The following is a 17,607-nucleotide window of genomic DNA, read 5'->3' as shown; positions in this document are numbered from 1 at the left end:
CAGAGGCAGGTGATCTCTGTGAGTTTGAGGCCAGTCTGGTCTATATAGAGTTCCAGGCCAGTCAGGACTACAAAGTGAGAGCCTGTCTTTAAGAAAAGAAGAAAAACAATGAGGTGTTTATTAAAAAAAAATAACTCTACCCTTACAAGTATTCCCTGTGAATCATCACTGAAGCACTGCTATAGGCCAGACATTTCTAGCGAGGCTTCTTGTACCTGCTTCCACAATCATTTTACAAGCCAGACAACAAAACCATTTTTATTACTTTAATAATTCCTCATTTTAAGCTAAAATTATTTGGGTAAATATAAACTCTGCTCCACACATAAAGAGATTCTTTTCTTCTCCAGTAGAAATACAATTTTAATTTTAGTACATGGAACAGGGAAATACAAAGTAACACATCCTAGTTGTGTTTTGAAGGCAATTAAAAAAGAAAACTCCTTCCCCAAATTCGTTGGTCAATGAATGACATAATCATAAGAAACACTTTTTTTTTTTTTTTTGGTTCTTTTTTTCGGAGCTGGGGACCGAACCCAGGGCCTTGCGCTTCCTAGGTAAGCGCTCTACCACTGAGCTAAATCCCCAGCCCCAAGAAACACTTTTAAATAATTTTTGGTATGTTTACTAAGAAGATCTGTGACAAACTGAACCCATATTTTTAGAAAATGAACTTGCAGATTATACAAAACCATGGCAGATAAAAAAAAAACAAACAAGATTTATCATTTCTTTATCCTAAATCTCAGTCTTCCCAAGAACAGAAATTCACTAAAATTTGAAATTCAATTCCCAGGGATACAGCTTCTTTGGGAAAGAGTCTGGCAGGTAAAAAAAGAGTTAGCTTAGGGCCCAGCAATCCTACTTCTATATATATCCAAGAAAAATAAAAAATGCCACACGAACTCAATCATAACTGCTCTTGATAGTTTAAAAATACTCTGAATGTCCACTGACAAGAGGAGTTAAAAACATGGTATAGGTCTAATACAGTGAAATATTTGGGGACCCAGGATGATTTTAGCAACTAAGGACTATATAATCTATTTTATTTAGTATAAATGTCCCTTACAGCCTCAGGCGTAGTACATGCATGCTGTTTTTTTAGATATTGATGCTATCTGGGGTAGAATGTACCTGAAGGAAATAGGTTCCTAGGGCTCTGTTTTTGAAAGTTTTACCTGATCCCTTCTTCCTCCACATGACATTATGTTCATCCTTGTCTTGGGTCCAGACAACTATGAACCAAAATCTCAAAAAGTGTGACCCCAAATAAATCCTCCCTCCCTCTTTTTAAACGCTGAAAACATGAAGAAAAACCAGCATAAGTAGATCTATGGGAAAGGACAGTGGATCAGTGACTGTTCAGGGTTGGAAAGGATTTCTAAAGGAACTCTTTTCGGAGTTAGAAAAATGTTCTAAAGTGGATTGCAGTGATGGTTACACAACTCTAGATATATTAAGAACCACTGATATGTGTGAGCTGATGGTATATAAGTTGTATTTCAATAAAACTTATACACATATATGCAAAAAAAATCTCACCTCTGGCCAGGTGATGCGCACATCTCTGCATAATACTTTATCTTTGGTTCTGTCCCACTTGTTCGAAGAGTAGCAACACAGCCATTTTGAAAAGTAAATGTGATCATTTGGCTGTTTTTGCTCACAGGCAGTACCTACACAAAATGCAACAGTTTCATTTTCAAGAAAAATAAAATACATCGCCACTTACATGAAGTATCTAAGGTGTCTAAGTCATAGAAGCGAAGTAAACTGGTGGTCGCCAAGAGCTGGGAGATGAGTGTGTAAAGTTGTTTAATGAGAGAATTTTAATTTATCAAGATTAAAAGTTCTGAAAATCTGTTGTATAATATAATATATGTAAGTATGTTTATACTGCATGCTTTGAAATTTAAGATTTAAAAAGAGGACATAAAGTCCTGAGGGAGATGGGTTGGTGGATCCCAGGGGGAGTTGGAAGGAGGTAGTGGGGGTGCATAAGATCAAAATATAATGTATACTTGTATAGAATTTTCAAAGAAGATAAAAATTATATAAAATGGGTAAGATGAAAACATGGATTAAATATATTCTTAGAATACATCTGAACAATTACAAGTGGAACTTAAGCTAACAGTTATCATAATTATGATACAATGAATGTAAGAACTTATCACGTAAGGATCTGTTGAGCATCTGTTGAGCACAGAGGTAGGAGCTTTGAGAGGCATGGAGGAAATGGACCTGCCACGTCTAACACAGCAGTGACCTAAGTAGATGTCAACAAAGCCACGATTATACACCCAAAGAAGGTGTGTAACACTGATTACACAAAAACTGATTATGGGACCTGGAATTCCTAAGGAAGAGGTAACATCTGCCTTGAGTCTTAGGCCTCAAGCATTCTAGGGAAGTGCCTGCCACCATCGGCTCTTGCCTTAATTATACCTTAAGTGATGGTGGGGTCGGAGCCTACAGTAGAAAGGAGAAAAGATAAACTGAGGCAAACAAGTTGGCCCAAATGTGTTTAAGAAATCATCAGTTCCTCTATTTGTCCAGAGTTATAGAGTCGGGTTGGAAGCATGTTCAAAATAGAAAGCTGAAGGGCTCTGAGATCAGCTTCTAGACGTCATGCTCCCACAGCATTCATGCTAACAGCACATTCCCTCTCCCTCGTCCTCTTCTCCCTTGGTCCCTCTTCTCCAAGCACACTTCCCTTTGCACCAGCCACACACATTATTTGGGAAGTGATAAGTATCAATCAAAGAAACCAGTGAATGCACAAAATAACAGGTCCTACCCTCAGGAAACTAGAGGTCAGTCTTACTAGAGCATGAATCACGACATATTGTTTAGAAGTTTTTGTTGTTGTTGTTGTTGTTGTTGTTGGTTTTGTTTGTTTGTTTTTTAAAGAGGTGTTTTCCAGGGGCTTCACTTTCTAGCTGAACACACAGAATGCTGGGAAGGAGGTGTACCTGGAGAGTGCTTAGAACAGCCGTTATCAATCTGTGGGTTTTGAACCCTTTGGAATTCACCTATCAAATATTTATATTGTGATTTATAACAGCAGCAAAATTACAAAGTAGCAACAAAATAATTTTATTGTTGTGGGTCACCACAACATGAGACTGTATTAAAGGGTTGCAGCATTAGGAAGACTGAAAGCTACTGGCTTTGAAGGCCTCCATTTGTAGAACCTTGCCTGTATGTCTCTTCCTGTATGTCTCTTGCCTGTATGTCTGGCTGCTTCTAAACTGTAACCACCATACACTAGTAAACATGAGCACACTTGCTTGGATCTTATAAAAAACTTATTGCAGTTTTAGATTTTTTTGGTGACTTGAGTCATTAAGTTGTCTTCATTGTTTGAAGAAAGAAAAGGTACTTACTGATTTCTTATTTGGCTGGCTGCTATCATAGCCAGTGGTTATGTCCCGTACATGCAAAATAGCAAATGCCCCACAGAACTTTGGATATTCCTTTGGAGACTCAAAATTGCGAATCCTTTCAAAGATGGTTTTGATGGTAGGTGGGTCATAACACAAGAAATATGAAGTTTTTGACATGTGATAACCGTATCTGCACAAAGATTTAAAGCTAAAGTCAGAGTCTTGGTAACTTTTGGGATATGTGTATATGACAGATAAGCCAACATAATTATTTTATAGAAAGTGATACTGATAATATTAATAGTAAAGAAATATAGCCAGGAGGTGGTGGCACATGCTTTAATTCCAGCACTCGGGAGGTAGATGTAGGCAGATCTCCATGAGTTCGAGGCCAGCCTGGTCTACAGAGCAAGTTCTAGGATACCCAGGGCAGCACAGAGAAACTCTGTCTTGGAAGGAAGGAAGGAAGGAAGGAAGGAAGGAAGGAAGGAAGGAAGGAAGGAAGGAAGGAAGGAAGGAAGGAAGGAAGGAAGGTCTATTCCTGAAAAACAAACTAAGAAAAGGATACCAAACCAACCAACCAACCAACCAACCAACCAACCAACCAACCAACCAACCAAAAAAGCAAGCAAGCAGGTCTGTCATGTGAGATTTGCATGAGAACTTACGTTTCGTAAACTTTCATCAGTTGCTCCATCAGTGTTACCTTCCTGGCATCCAGGAAAGCGGCCATTTCAGCAACAACAACAGCTGCACTGACTCCATCTTTGTCCAGCACAGAGGTTCCACACAGAAAGCCTGAAGGTTAGACGGTGTCTTTAGAAAGGGGGAAACTTCTGCTACAGCTTCCAGTTTTGCACTTCTTCCCTGACCAGGGAACTGAAGAGCAGCACAGTGTCAAACCAGGTGTGATACTGTGCGATTCTATCTCAGCACTCAGGGGCTGAACTGGGAGTTCAAGGCCAGTCTAGGCTGTGACACCAAGATCTTTTCTCAAAATAAAAACACAAAACAAAGACCACCGACATGAACCACAAAATACAGCAACAACAACAACAACAACAACAACAACAACAACAACAACACCCACACCCAACTCCATCAGAGTCTAGTAACAATGTATTCAGGCATCTTTAAGTTCTTCTCTGATGGAAAATGTGATTCAGTCTTCTTAGGTAATCAAGTTTTTAGAATGGCAACATAAGCACAACACATGCTTAAACTGTGGGTACCTTTCCTTAACACCATGGCTACATAAAGCCTTTCACCAAGCCCTTGTCTGTAATCAGGTTTGAGGGCTTTTCATCCAATGAGCTACTATCCACTGAAGACATATACTGCTAGGCATGCATCTCTGCGCTTTTGCAACTCAAAATTATAACCGGAAGGTAAATGTCTCCTCTCTACAGAATTACTGTATTTTAAATGCTTTCAACCGAAAGAAAAGAGTATGGATATTTACTACATACCAATAGACTCTTCAAATGCAAAAAGGACTTCTTTTCCATGTCCTAGGAGATCTTTTATCCTACTTCCAATCCATTTAAAGCCTGGCAATGTTTCCTGAAATGTAGAGGAAGCCACTCCAGTTAACTGACTCTGATGAACACATTTTAAAGAGCTCATTTCTAAGTGCTAAGAAGCTCCTGCATAGTGAGCTTCTGTCACAGTCCTTGGTCCATAAAGGTTTACATCGTGGTAGACATATAGTCTCAAGCTACCATAACCACACACACAGGCACAACTAATGACCCAGTAGCAGAGTGACAGGCAATTTACATCAAATATAATATGTTTATAAGTGATAAACACAGATTCACAATGACAGGTGTATGTATATATGTGGTACAATGGATACTGCCTAGCACGTACTGAAATGGATGCTTCACATCACTCCTTCCAATGCTTACCAACATTGCAGAAGCTCAGAGATTACTCTTCCCAAGACTGCACGTAAGGGATGGAGGCAGTTTAATTATATTGCTTTCCTGAAGCAACTGCTGTCCTTTAAGCGCATTACAACCTTAATATGAGCACTCATGGGTTGGGGATTTAGCTCAGTGGTAGAGCGCTTACCTAGGAAGCGCAAGGCCCTGGGTTCGGTCCCCAGCTCCGAAAAAAAAAAATATGAGCACTCATGAAGGATGTGGTTTAGTCTTCTCGACTAATCAAGGCCTTTAAGTTTTTAGTGACAAAACATAAGCACATCACATGCTTGAACTGTGTGTACCATTCCACAACACTGGCAGACACAAAGCCTTTACCAAGTCCTTCTTGTAATTAGATTTGGGAGGTTTTCATCAAATGAGTTACTGTCCAACTGCAAGCCATGCCCTGCTTTAGTGTCAATAGGGCACATCGTGCACACTAATGCTAGACCTTACCATCACTAATCTGTTTCCTAGTTCACTTTTCTGCTTCCTCTCAAAACAACAACAAAACCCTTTAAACAGAAAAGCCAACCCCACCCTCAGTAAAAACAAGCAAATGTATAATTCTGCTCCTTAGAATCAAGATTCTTTCATGTTCTGGATATCTTTTTGCTATACACAAGGAAAATGAAACATAATTCAGGATCTCAGCCCTGAATAAAATGTCAGCATGTACTAATTTTTTATTTGTGTTTAACAAGCACAATATTCATCTTTTCTTTTTTGTTATGTGTGATGGGTGTGTATGCACATGCATGCATGTGCCACAGTCCACATGTGGACTCTAAAGGACAACACTAGAGTTAGTCCACATCTTTCAATCTTACTTAAAGCAGGGTTTCCTCCTTGCTTGCTATTGCACTCACTGGGACAGCTGGCCGGTGAGCTTCAGAAGGACTATCCCACCCCCAATCCCCATGTTGTCACAGGAGGACTAGAATTTATGCATGCAGTATTCTATCCAATTCTACATGGGTTCTGGGGATTCAAATTCAAGTTCCCAAGAGTGCACAGCTAAACTATACCCACTAAGCCATCTCTCCAGCCCAGAACTAGAAGAAATGAAAAAAAAAATTAGAAGATACTGAAATTTTATTCAGGGCTAAGATCCTGAATCATGATGCATGATGTTAACATTTTCCTTGTCTGTAACAAAAAAAAATATCCTGAGCATAAAAGAAACTTGATTCTAAAGAGCAAAACTGTACATTTGTTTTTACTGAGGGTGGGGTTGGCTTTTCTGTGTATAGGGTTTTGTTGTTGTTTTGAGAGGAAGCAGAAAAGTGAACTAGGAATCAGATTAGTGATGGTAAGGTCTAGCATTAGTGTGCACGATGTGCCCTATTGACACTAAAGCAGGGCATGGCTTGCAGTGGGACAGTAACTCATTAGATGAAAACCTCCCAAATCTAATTACGATTAGTAGCTAGATCTAATTAGTGTTATGACCCATAGCTTGACGATAACAAAGATGACAAAAGGCAACTTAAAATTGATATTAGTCCAAGAGAGACTGCAAGAAACTAACTGCCTATCATAAGTCCATGGTTACTAAGTGCCTGAGGGTCACAAAAATGAATGATCTGCTCTGAGAGTCACTACTTAATTTCAGGATATAGCGTCATTGGGTCTTAGTTTCCAATTTAGAGTTACATTTAAGGTAACAAGTCATAATTCTGCATTTGATGAGTAGAAGCAAAGATTCAATGAGATCTATAGTTTTCTGATGTCTGTCAGAAACTTTTCCCGGTCTAAAATGTTCTATGTTCCCATACAACATCCCCAGACAATATTACATGGAGACGTCTTAAAGAACATTTCATCTTAAGTCAGAAATTCACTTACTAGATGATTTTGGCTAGGGTGTCTAAATTATCAAAAATATTGATCAGGCATGAACTGAGGTAGAAAACAGAGTTATCAATGAGATCAATGAAAGTTAGTTTGGTACAGTGATGTCTTTACAGAAATGTTTAGCAAAGCAGCACACAGACTTCTAGTGAAGTTCAGTTCATTCTTACTTCAAAATGAAATCCTTCTTTAAGGGCAATTGCCTTTAAAATTTTAGAAGAGACAGTGGTGGCTAGCATGTAAACATTCTTCACGTCGGCATTTGGTTTACTTTTCTTCCAGCAATCAAACATCCACCACCCAAACAGAGCCGCCAACTCATTCCCTGTGAACACCTTCCAATGACCACTGAAGAAAGAATAAAATTCAAAGTCAAGACCTTCATAGCTTCTCATGAAAACTTTTTGACTTATAGCTTCAAATCACCTTCCTTTAGATGGGAAACCCCAAATTCTATTACATGGAACTTTTGACAAAACATTTATTCCACCTTTCGGTGTGTAGTATACATGAATATCTATGTGTGCACACAAGTATTTTTATTTATGTGTATGTTTGTGTGCTTGTTTTCTCCTGTATGTGCACGTCTCTGCAATGTCTGTGGAAACCAGAAGAGGGTGTTGGATTCCCTAGAACTTGGAACCAAACCCAGAACTTGAGATGTACGTTTAATCGCTAAGCCAGTTCTCTGCCTTATTGTTGCGATAGGGCTTTCCCTAAACCTGGAGAGCATCAATTCGGCTAGGCTGGCCAGCCAGGGAGCTCCATGAACCCCTCCGCCTGTCTCCACCATAGGTGCCGAGGACCTCAGCCCTGAAGACACAGATGGCTGTAGTCACTTACCACCTCTGGCTCTTAGGATCTTTACATAGCCCTCTTCTATGACAACCCTCAATGCCTGAGAGGAGACGTAGATATCTGTCCCACAGGGCAGGAGCTCAAATTACTTACTTCTCCTGAAGTTCTGCTACTGCCAGCCGGTCTGCATCAGGATCTGTGGCTAGCACTATCCGTGCATTTTCTTTCTCTGCCAGTCTCAGGGACAGTTCCTAAAACAGTGACCCAAAAAGGCTAGATTATACTAAAGAACCTAGACCCAATGTTCTTTTTCCTAAATGTGGGCACTACTGTCATGACATGAATTCCAAAAAGCATGCAGTCTAGAGAGATCGAACTAAAGCCATTTTCTACAGAAATTTCAAACAGAACTCCTAGTTGCTCTGATTTAACACGGTGGAGCCTGCTGCAGAGCATGAGGAAAGCATGGACGCCACCTCTGACCGTCACTCAGACCCATCCCGCCTGGTGGCCGAGAAGCTTAGCATCATTTAAATTTAAAAACAATACCAGCACAGATTCTCCTTCTTCAGGGTTTGGACATTTAACAGTAGAAAAGTCTGGATCTGGATCTTTCTGTTCTGGGACTGGAATTGGAGGCTTAAAACCAAATACTTGAAAAGCCAACTGCACGTAGTCATGTCCAACGCCATGAAAGGAGGTATGTACAAACTTCAAGGTGGTCTTTGAATTTAAGTCCCTGTTAAAAGAAAAAAAAAAAACCACACACACCCTTACTTACCATTTAACTAACCACTTCCTATAATAAACAAAATTTATAAAAATAGCAAAATACCCATAGAGAGAGAACACCCAGCATCCACATATACTTGGTGATTGATTTCACCGTTGTTGGCCTGGCTTTACTTCTTCAAAAAAATCATATTATTTTGCACAAAGTACTTTAGTATTTAAGAACACAATTACACCTTCATTCATCTAAGAAACTGAACAATATTTTTTAACTATTGTCGAATATCCGTGTTCACATTTTCTCCAAGTGTTTAAAAATATCACCTGGTTGCTGTCTCTCAAATCTTTTTTAACTTGTAAACGTTTTTTCCCTATTTCTCCAATCTTTGCTCTCCCCACACTATGTCAAATATCTTGGTATGCAAATTATGCAACCTTTTATAATTTGTTTTCTTTCTTTCTTTCTTTCCCTTCCTCATTCCTGTCTTTCAGACAAGATCTTTTAAATGTCTGCAGCTGGCTTCAAACTCTCTATGTAGCTGAGGATGACTGAACTCCTTCTGGTCCTCCTGCCTCCATGTACTAAGATTTCACATGGTACATCACCATGCCCAGTTTGTGCATTACTAGGGAGTCAACCCAGGGAGGGCTTGGTCCACACTAGCACTCATTCTATTAACTGAGCTTTGTATATAATAAATAGTACACTCCTCTGTTCCTACTATGGATGGGTCATTGAATTTAGAGGCAACATTAGATTCTAGTCCAATTCCTCTAGCAAGAATAGATGTGTATTTTCTACTAAGTCACAAGAGGAAGCTCAAAATGCCAATTTCACAGTTAATATTTATCAGTGTCCTGTCATCCTCATCCGTCCACCTGTAATTCCCTATCAATTTATTGCTGTTATAAGCTTTAAGGATGACTGCTAAGGTTCATTATCAAAATAACAAAATTGTGATGTTATAAATGTATTCTTCTTTCTGCATTTAATAGCTGAATTTGGGGAAACTAGATCAGTGGTAGAGTGCCTCTCTAGTATGTATAAAGCCCAGAGTTCAATCTCTAGCATAGAAAAAAAGTAGCTTTTAATTCTCTTTGAAAAAACGTTCCTCTTTCAGTCAACTCTTTAACTCTGAAATGGAATTTACACATGGAAAAGAAAAAGTATGAGAATTAATTTTAAAAATGAAGATTCACAATTCATTAAAAGCCCTGAATGACTGATTTTTAGTCTTCAAATAGTCAAAAGTAACCAATAATGTGCTTCCTTACTATTACTAACAACCATTGATTTTCTTTTTTCTTCTTCTTCAATTAATTACAGTGATTCTTCATTTCGATGACTTTATAGTCTTTGGTTAGTGACGTGCCCCTCATGTTGGTTTGTGACATATCCCTTATCTTGGTTCTTCTATGTCTTTAATATGACCTAAGTCTCTCCTAGTACGTTAGAGGGGAGAGAGGGGAGGCACAAAGGGAGGGAGGGAAGGAGAAAGAGAGACGGAAGGAAAGAGAGAGGCTGATTGATTCTGATATAAAGCTCATTTAGGACACTTTCTATACCAGGCCTGGATCTATGTTAATGGCATTCTAAGGTCGTCGCACAGCCCCGCTTGGATACCTGTAAAAACAGATCTTTTTCAGGTCTTCCATGTATCTCCTGCAAATGTCCTGAAGAGGATCTTTCTTCAGTGGGCTGGTGTCCACTAAATTATCATTCCAAGAGTCATCCCAGGGCTCCACACACTCCTCTATACATTTCAGGATTTCCTTATCATGTGGAGATGTGATTTGAGCACCAGTTTCCCAATAAACCTATATGATACATAAACATAGCCATAATTAGTTAAAATGCTTGCTGGGCTTTTTCTTAGCTATGGTAGAGATGATCTCTGGTATTGTGAAAAAGTTAAGCAAGTAAATATGTCAGTATTAGACTAATTCACTAACACCAAAATACACTGACGCTAAGGATTTCAGAAAGGCTTGTGAAAGAGAATCATGTGTTATTTCCTACCTTAGAATAGTAACAAGTCAATATAAGGCATCATATAACCACCTTATATGCACACACTAGTGTCTAATGATACGCTTAGATTTATAACTACATGTTAAAGATAATATATAATATATAAGTATATTATATATTTATATAACATATAAAGATAATATAAAAAAAAACCGTGAAATGGGCTGAAGAGATGGCTTAGCAATTAAAAACACTGGCTGCTCTGGCAGAGGACCTGGATTTGGTTCTCAGTACCCACATGGCAGCTCAGAACTACCCGTAACTCCAGTCTCAGTCTCAGGGAATCTGATGCCCTCTTTCAGCGCTGCACTGAGGGTACTGTATACACGCAGGCAAAACATTCATACACTTTAACCTTTAAAAACAAAGAAACAAAGAAGTATCCGCAAAGATTTACACTATTAAGTTCAGTTATAAGAAACAGAAGAAATCATTTCCACTATAAATTAAAGTATGTATCAGAATTAAACTATGTATCAGAAAAGATGTTAATTATCTATATACATTTCAACCAGTTTCCAATTCATCAAGCAGCTTAATCAATAAGCTGTCAGGAATAATCACATACAACTCCCAAAACAAAAACAAAACAAAAGTTAACTCTAAGACTTTATAGGGTTTCAAAGCTGGAGGGGACTTTGCTTTAAAAACATTTATGCCAAATCTGTCATGGATACAGCATAGAACCTTTATGTTACAAATAGGAAGAAAGCAGAATGCATTTGAGTGCATATACTTAATACTAGGCTGTCACGGCAACGCAATGAATTGTTATACTTAAGATTCTCCTATCAACAACAGAAACAGCAGAAAGTACACAAACTCATAGAAACTAATTAACTTATTACTGAATTAAAAAATAGGTCAAGATAAAAATCAAGAAGAAAATTAAAAACCTCTTAGAACTAAGTAAAAGTAAAAACACAACGTATCCAAGCCTCTGGCACAGTGAAGGCAGTTATAGCAGCGAGCTGAGACCACTGACTGACCACGTTAAAGCCCGCAGACGACCCCAAGAGATCTCCTATTAGCAACTTAGCACCACACCTAGAGCTCTAGAGCAGGAAGGAATAACATCCAAGGAATGTAAGGGAAGAAGTACTCAAACTTGAGGCTGAAGGCGACAAACAGAAACAAGACAAAAGCCATACAAATCATCAATGAAATAGACTTGGTTCTTTGAAAAAAAATCAACAAGATCAGGAAACCTAAGACATATTAAGCAAAATATGGAAAGTGGAAAATCCAAATTAAAGATGAAGAGGGTATTACTGTTGTACTGTAACAGTGTACTGTAACAGACACTGAGGCCATTCAGAGAAGAAGGACATATTTTAAAAATCTGTATTCTACTAAACTGGAAAACCTAAAACAAATAAATAAATAAATAAAAAGGATAAATTTCTTGATATATAAACTACCAATGTTAAGTCAAGATCAAGTAAACAATTTAATCAGATTCATAAGCTCTAGTAAAATAGAAGCAGTAATTAAAAGTTGGCCAAAATTTCCCTATTTTTAGGATATTTGTGTTTACTTGCATGAGAAGTTTGTTAAAAAGTGTGTGTATCCCTCCCCGGATTTACAGATGGTTGTGAGCCATCACATGGTTCCTGAGAGTTGAACCAGGGTCTTCTAGAACAGCAGCAGTCTTAACCCTTAGCCCTGAACTGTACCTCTATTCCCCTCTTAAAGCTTAGTTTTTGAGACAGGATCTCATGCTGAACCTGGTAGAGCTCCTTGTCTCAGCTGGAATGGCTGGCCAGTGAGCCCAGGTTCCCTGCTTCTGTCCCACAGCACTGGGGTTACAGATGCGCACTGCTGAATCTAGTGATTACATGGGCATTGAGGAAGCAAGTGCGGGTCCCATGCTTTCAGAGCAAGCACTTTACCCACAGAGTCATTTCCCCAGTCTCTATGTCGTAATAGATATGGAACCCTAAAGTCTGTGTCTTCAGCTCATATTTCTTCCTTGAGTTACAGATCTCCACATCCAGCTGCTCACAGCACATCTGCTTACCTGGTTGATTCACCATACCTGAAACTTACAGGTCACAAACTGAGTTAATTATGCTTCTTCCCTGCCTCTAGGAATGGGCCAGGCCACAAATATTTTTTTATTTTGTTTTATTTTGCTTTTTGAGACAGGGTTTCTCTGTGTAGGCTTGGCTGTCCTGGAATTTACTCTGTAGAGTTTAGTCTCGAACTCAAGAGATCTGCTTTGCCTCTGCCTCTCTAGTGCTGAGACTAACGGCATGTGTCACCACTACCCAGCAGGCCCCAAATCTTTAATCAGTTTTAAACCTTTCTCCCATTTAAGATAGAACTTGGTGTGTCTGGAGTCCTCCCAAACAAGAAGGAAAATGTAAGAATATGGGTCCATCTCCCAGGAGCCTGAACGCAGCTCAGTACTATACTGTGTGCCTTCCATGTGCACCTCACAAGCTACTTTTACCTCTGGCACTCTACTTGTAATGTTTTGTCAGAGAGGCTAATGAAGCAAGTAGGTCCTGTGCCACTGCGAAGCCTGGGCAGAACAGAGAGAGGGGAGAGTGAGCTCAAGGTACTAGTTCCCTGACTCTTCCATTCAGTCTTCATATTCCTGATATAAAACATGACTTGATTTCTGAAATTATACAGAGGATATATTTGGGATGGGATGGAGAAATCAAGGGGAAAAAAAAGAAGTAAAAACTCCAACGAAGAGACCACTGCAATATACACACCCTGGGAACCAGTAAACACTATCAGAGGTACACATCCAAGCTTTGATATGTTTCCAATGCCTGGCTTTGCTCCTCAGTATAGAAAATATCGAGTATATATTGTTCAAGTAAAAGTTATAAAATAGGCCAAGGCTGGGAGTCCAAGGCTTACCTTGTACCCGTTGTCCTCTTTGCGGTTATGAGAAGCAGTAATCATCACACCTGCGACTGCTTTGAGCTCCTGAACTGCATATGGCTGAAAATTAAAAAAATAAATTCCTAGCAGCATTCTTCTACTTTGCTTGCTAGATATTTGCATATTTTCTATGAACGCTACTTGGTTAAATAATTCAGGAGGACACAGATATCATAATTTAAGATCTTCCTGCTCCAGGCTTGATGGGTAAGGTCCTTCTCTAACACGCGCAGTTCAACAACCATTCAATTATCACCTTAAATGGTCTTTCTTCTCAATCTCCTATTGCTGATTGATATAAAATTTTCTTAATCTTTGTTATATAATAATATTTAGTAAATGCTATATGACAGACACTTTGCTGGACTGGGAATGGCAAGTATAATTACAAATAGTTGGAGATGGAAATAAACTTAGAAGCCATCTAATCCATCACATTTTACACGAGTTTTATCTGACATTACACAGTCATTGGGTAGCAGATTCAAAGGTATAAGTCTTTTTTGTCTTCTAATTGAAGATCTTTACATATGATCTGTGGCCTCCACGGCACATAAAGTGTCAGCTCACCGTTTTCTTGATTATTTCTCTTCCCTGGACACTTCCTTCCTGTTTCCACCATCATACCAACCACTTTCCAGACCACAGAAGGTGGGGGAGGGAAAGGGGAAGGGACCTGGTAGATGTTCTAGGTCCGATCATACTAGTCTATTCCCTTAACTTGATTCCAAAAACAGTTTTAAAACCCACACCTGATCAGAGTTCCTTCTCCAAGATATTCTGGCTACCCTTAGTCAAGGAAGACAACCCTTGATTTGAAGTCATGGTGATAAAAGGGAATAAATCTGGGACAGATAAAAATACTTTAGCAACTACAATAGAATAATCTATAGACATTTGAGAATACTTTTAAAAATACCAATTAAAGTTACTGAATAATTATAGATCTTATCTAGGCTTATTTCTTATCAGTTTTGTTGTATCAACTGTTATTCTAAGAAACTGGCTATTTATCCAAGTTTGCATTTATTTGAATTATGTTGTTAGAAATACTACGCTTATCTTAGTTTCTACTGTATTTATTACACACTCCTTTTGCTGCGTCTTACAGCTTCAGCACTCCACGGTTTTATCAATTAAATCTTAAATTACATTTACTTATTATTTTGGGGGTGCATTCATGACGTAAGAATAGAGAACAACTTGTAGAACGTGGCTCTCTACTTGTACTGTGTGGGCCCCAGGGACTGAACTCTGTCAGGCTTGGCACCTAGAGCCATATCTTCAGCCCAGTTCTGTCTTTTGTTATTATCTGACTTATACTTTTATGATTTCGTTCGCTTTACTCTGCTTTAGGACTAACGCATTATTAGAGCACAAGCTCGGTATCTTAACATCTTTTCTCTTGCTAACACATTCATTAAACTTACACACTTCTCTCGAAGTAGGGCTTAGCTCTACAAGTTCTGCTGTTTGTTGTTTTCGTTGCTGTTCAGTTTTACAGACAGAGTCTTTGCTTTACCTTGTCAATATACTCACATTTCCACTGCTACATTTTGTCAAGTAGCACCAGACCATGTACATCGATTATAACTGTAACACAGTAACTAGGACATGATCTATTAACTGCACTAGTTGCAAATGTGGTTGGTGGCTCTTTAGTCTAGATCACTGTATACATATAAAACACATCAGGTCAGTGGTCAATCGTATCAGTCTTTGAAGTCTGTTGGTGACTGGTCACTGTTTTTCAGCTCTCAGGTGGAAATGCACACAAAACCCATCTCAACCTGCTAATAGTGAGCTCAAATCTATGTGTCACGTTTGTCCTGATAAATCAATTTCTGAAATAAGATCATTAAACATCTCACCATGACCATCAGCTGGTCAACTTATATAAACCAAGCTCAAAGCAAAACTATTTTTCTTCCTCTAGTTGGATTTTCATTGAATTGGACGTACGCATGGCAAAGATTTAAATCCTATTGACTTAAGAAATCCCCTGAAGGACAGCCAGCTGAGTAGTGACTACCACAGCATACTTACTACGAAAGGTGTAGGAACGTATCTTGAAAAAAGGTAAACAGGAACATCTTTAGCAAGCAACACCGCAGCAGTGAGTTTAGCAAGCCTAAAAAGAGAGATTTCATTTAGTCCTTCCCATAATTTTAATAAGCCAATCTTCCGTATAATAAATGTTTCACGATAGAATTATTCTGAATTTTGAAACAAGATCTTCTGCAGTAGCCAAACCGGTTGGAACTATTAGGTAGGTTTGTCTCAAACTCATGATCCTGCCTCAGTCTCCCGTATGTGCTATCACGCCCGGCCAGACAATTATTTAAGCTACATGCTCCAACTTGAAACTGTTAAGTAAGGGTTTTGTTGTTGATGCTTGTTTTCTTTAAGGAGCTAGTGATATGGCTTAGTGGTAGCGCACTGGCTTAGTATGCACCAGGCCCTAGCTGCATTCATTCCCAGACACACACACACACACACACACACACACACACACACACACACACACACACACACACACACACACAAAACAAAAGACCCTAATCCTCCAAATACAAACAAGAAAACTATACGGTCCTTAACAACAAGCAGAACTGACACTACAATTCTTTACATCTTGTTCATCTTTTGGCAGCGATAGCGGTTTTAAACTAAGAAATAAAGCATGTAAAAGGCAACAAGATCAAAGGACAGTGAGACAGATAAACTTCATAAAGAGGTACCATGATTATCAACTTATGAATAGATCCTAGAGCAGGACTGTAAGAGAACAGACGCTTCATAGTTACTCCCTACTCGGTTCCTACAGTCTCCCTCCATTCCCCAATATATACACTGATATTATTATTTGAACTTCCAATATTTTAGGAAGTTATACTTCTATAAAATCCAAAGCTTATTTATCTCTGAAGTGCTTTTTTACTTCTCTTTCAGATAAAATTGTTCTTAAGCTTCAGGAAAACATTCAATCAGCATTAGCATGGGATCAGCTTCTATACCAAGGTCTCTTTTCAGAACTCTTACCAGCAGAAAAAAAAAATTAAATATTTCACTCCCATTCCAATGTATCCCTGCGGTAGTTAACACTGTACCTCTGGCTGCTGCAGCTGCTAGTCACTTGACCCCGGGTGTCATAGCCAACAACAAAGCCTCTCTGCTTGAAGTCTGAAAAACACCTCTCCAGGTATTTGTACATCCCCTGAAGCAAAGACACAGAAGGTTAGTTCCTGACCTGCCTTAAGTGCCCCCCATTTCCCTTTCAGCACTGAAGATGAACTGAGCGCCTCAAACAAGCTGGGCAAGTGCATTACCACTGAGCTGCAGCCCAGCCTCAACCTCTGAATTTTACAACTTAAGTCTCTTGGTTTTATTCAGCTGCTTACTGACTCAGAACTGGCTCTGATGTTTATAGCCATGCTTACTAATGTGGGAGCAATACTGCCCACCACATTACTACAGAAATACCATTTTAATGCCACAATCCCAATACAACACACACAACAGGAGGGAGAGAGGAATGAGGGTAAGAGGAGAAGGGGACATGTCAGAAAGAACACTCAGAAGGAACCAGGGAAACTAGTTTTTACTTCAAGGCTTTAGGTCAGAATTTTCATCATCTTACTATGTAGCCCAGGCTGGACTGGAACTTGCTTTGTAGATCAGGCTGTTCTCAAATTTATAGAGTTCCATCAGCTTCAATCTCCCCCTCCTCCTCCTAGTGCTGGGACTAAAGGTGTTCACAACACTGAGTCAAAGAACTCTTCATGAAAAGAAGTGTCCTTGTAGACACATAAATGATTTCCAACATAAATTTGGGGCAAAACAAAAAATCAAAATCGAGTCTGTCCCTTTTGTTTATGAGAATACCTTCCCAAACAAAACAGTTAATTTTTTTTTAAAAGAAGGGTACTGACGTAGAAACTTTAAGAGTTCTTGAGTAGTCAGTTGTGTC

General features: G+C 39.0%; 1 protein-coding gene across 1 annotated transcript in view; it reads right to left on the bottom strand.

Moving 5' to 3' along the window:
• The window catches only part of Pgm2l1 (phosphoglucomutase 2-like 1), a 49,166-nt gene that overhangs the window by 6,830 nt on the left and 24,729 nt on the right, over positions 1-17,607 (bottom strand). The window contains 11 exon segments of the mRNA NM_001109454.4: positions 1,546-1,679; positions 3,393-3,582; positions 4,061-4,190; positions 4,862-4,955; positions 7,345-7,522; positions 8,126-8,223; positions 8,522-8,711; positions 10,329-10,522; positions 13,614-13,697; positions 15,684-15,768; positions 16,748-16,854. Coding sequence (NP_001102924.1) covers positions 1,546-1,679; positions 3,393-3,582; positions 4,061-4,190; positions 4,862-4,955; positions 7,345-7,522; positions 8,126-8,223; positions 8,522-8,711; positions 10,329-10,522; positions 13,614-13,697; positions 15,684-15,768; positions 16,748-16,854 — 1,484 coding nt within the window.

This window comes from Rattus norvegicus, chromosome 1, assembly GCF_021556685.1.
Source record: "Rattus norvegicus strain SHRSP/BbbUtx chromosome 1, alternate assembly SHRSP_T2T, whole genome shotgun sequence".
In the NCBI taxonomy this organism is placed as follows: Eukaryota; Metazoa; Chordata; class Mammalia; order Rodentia; family Muridae; genus Rattus; species Rattus norvegicus.
Note: the sequence above shows the minus strand (reverse complement) of the source record. Positions and strands in the feature narration are given on the sequence as shown.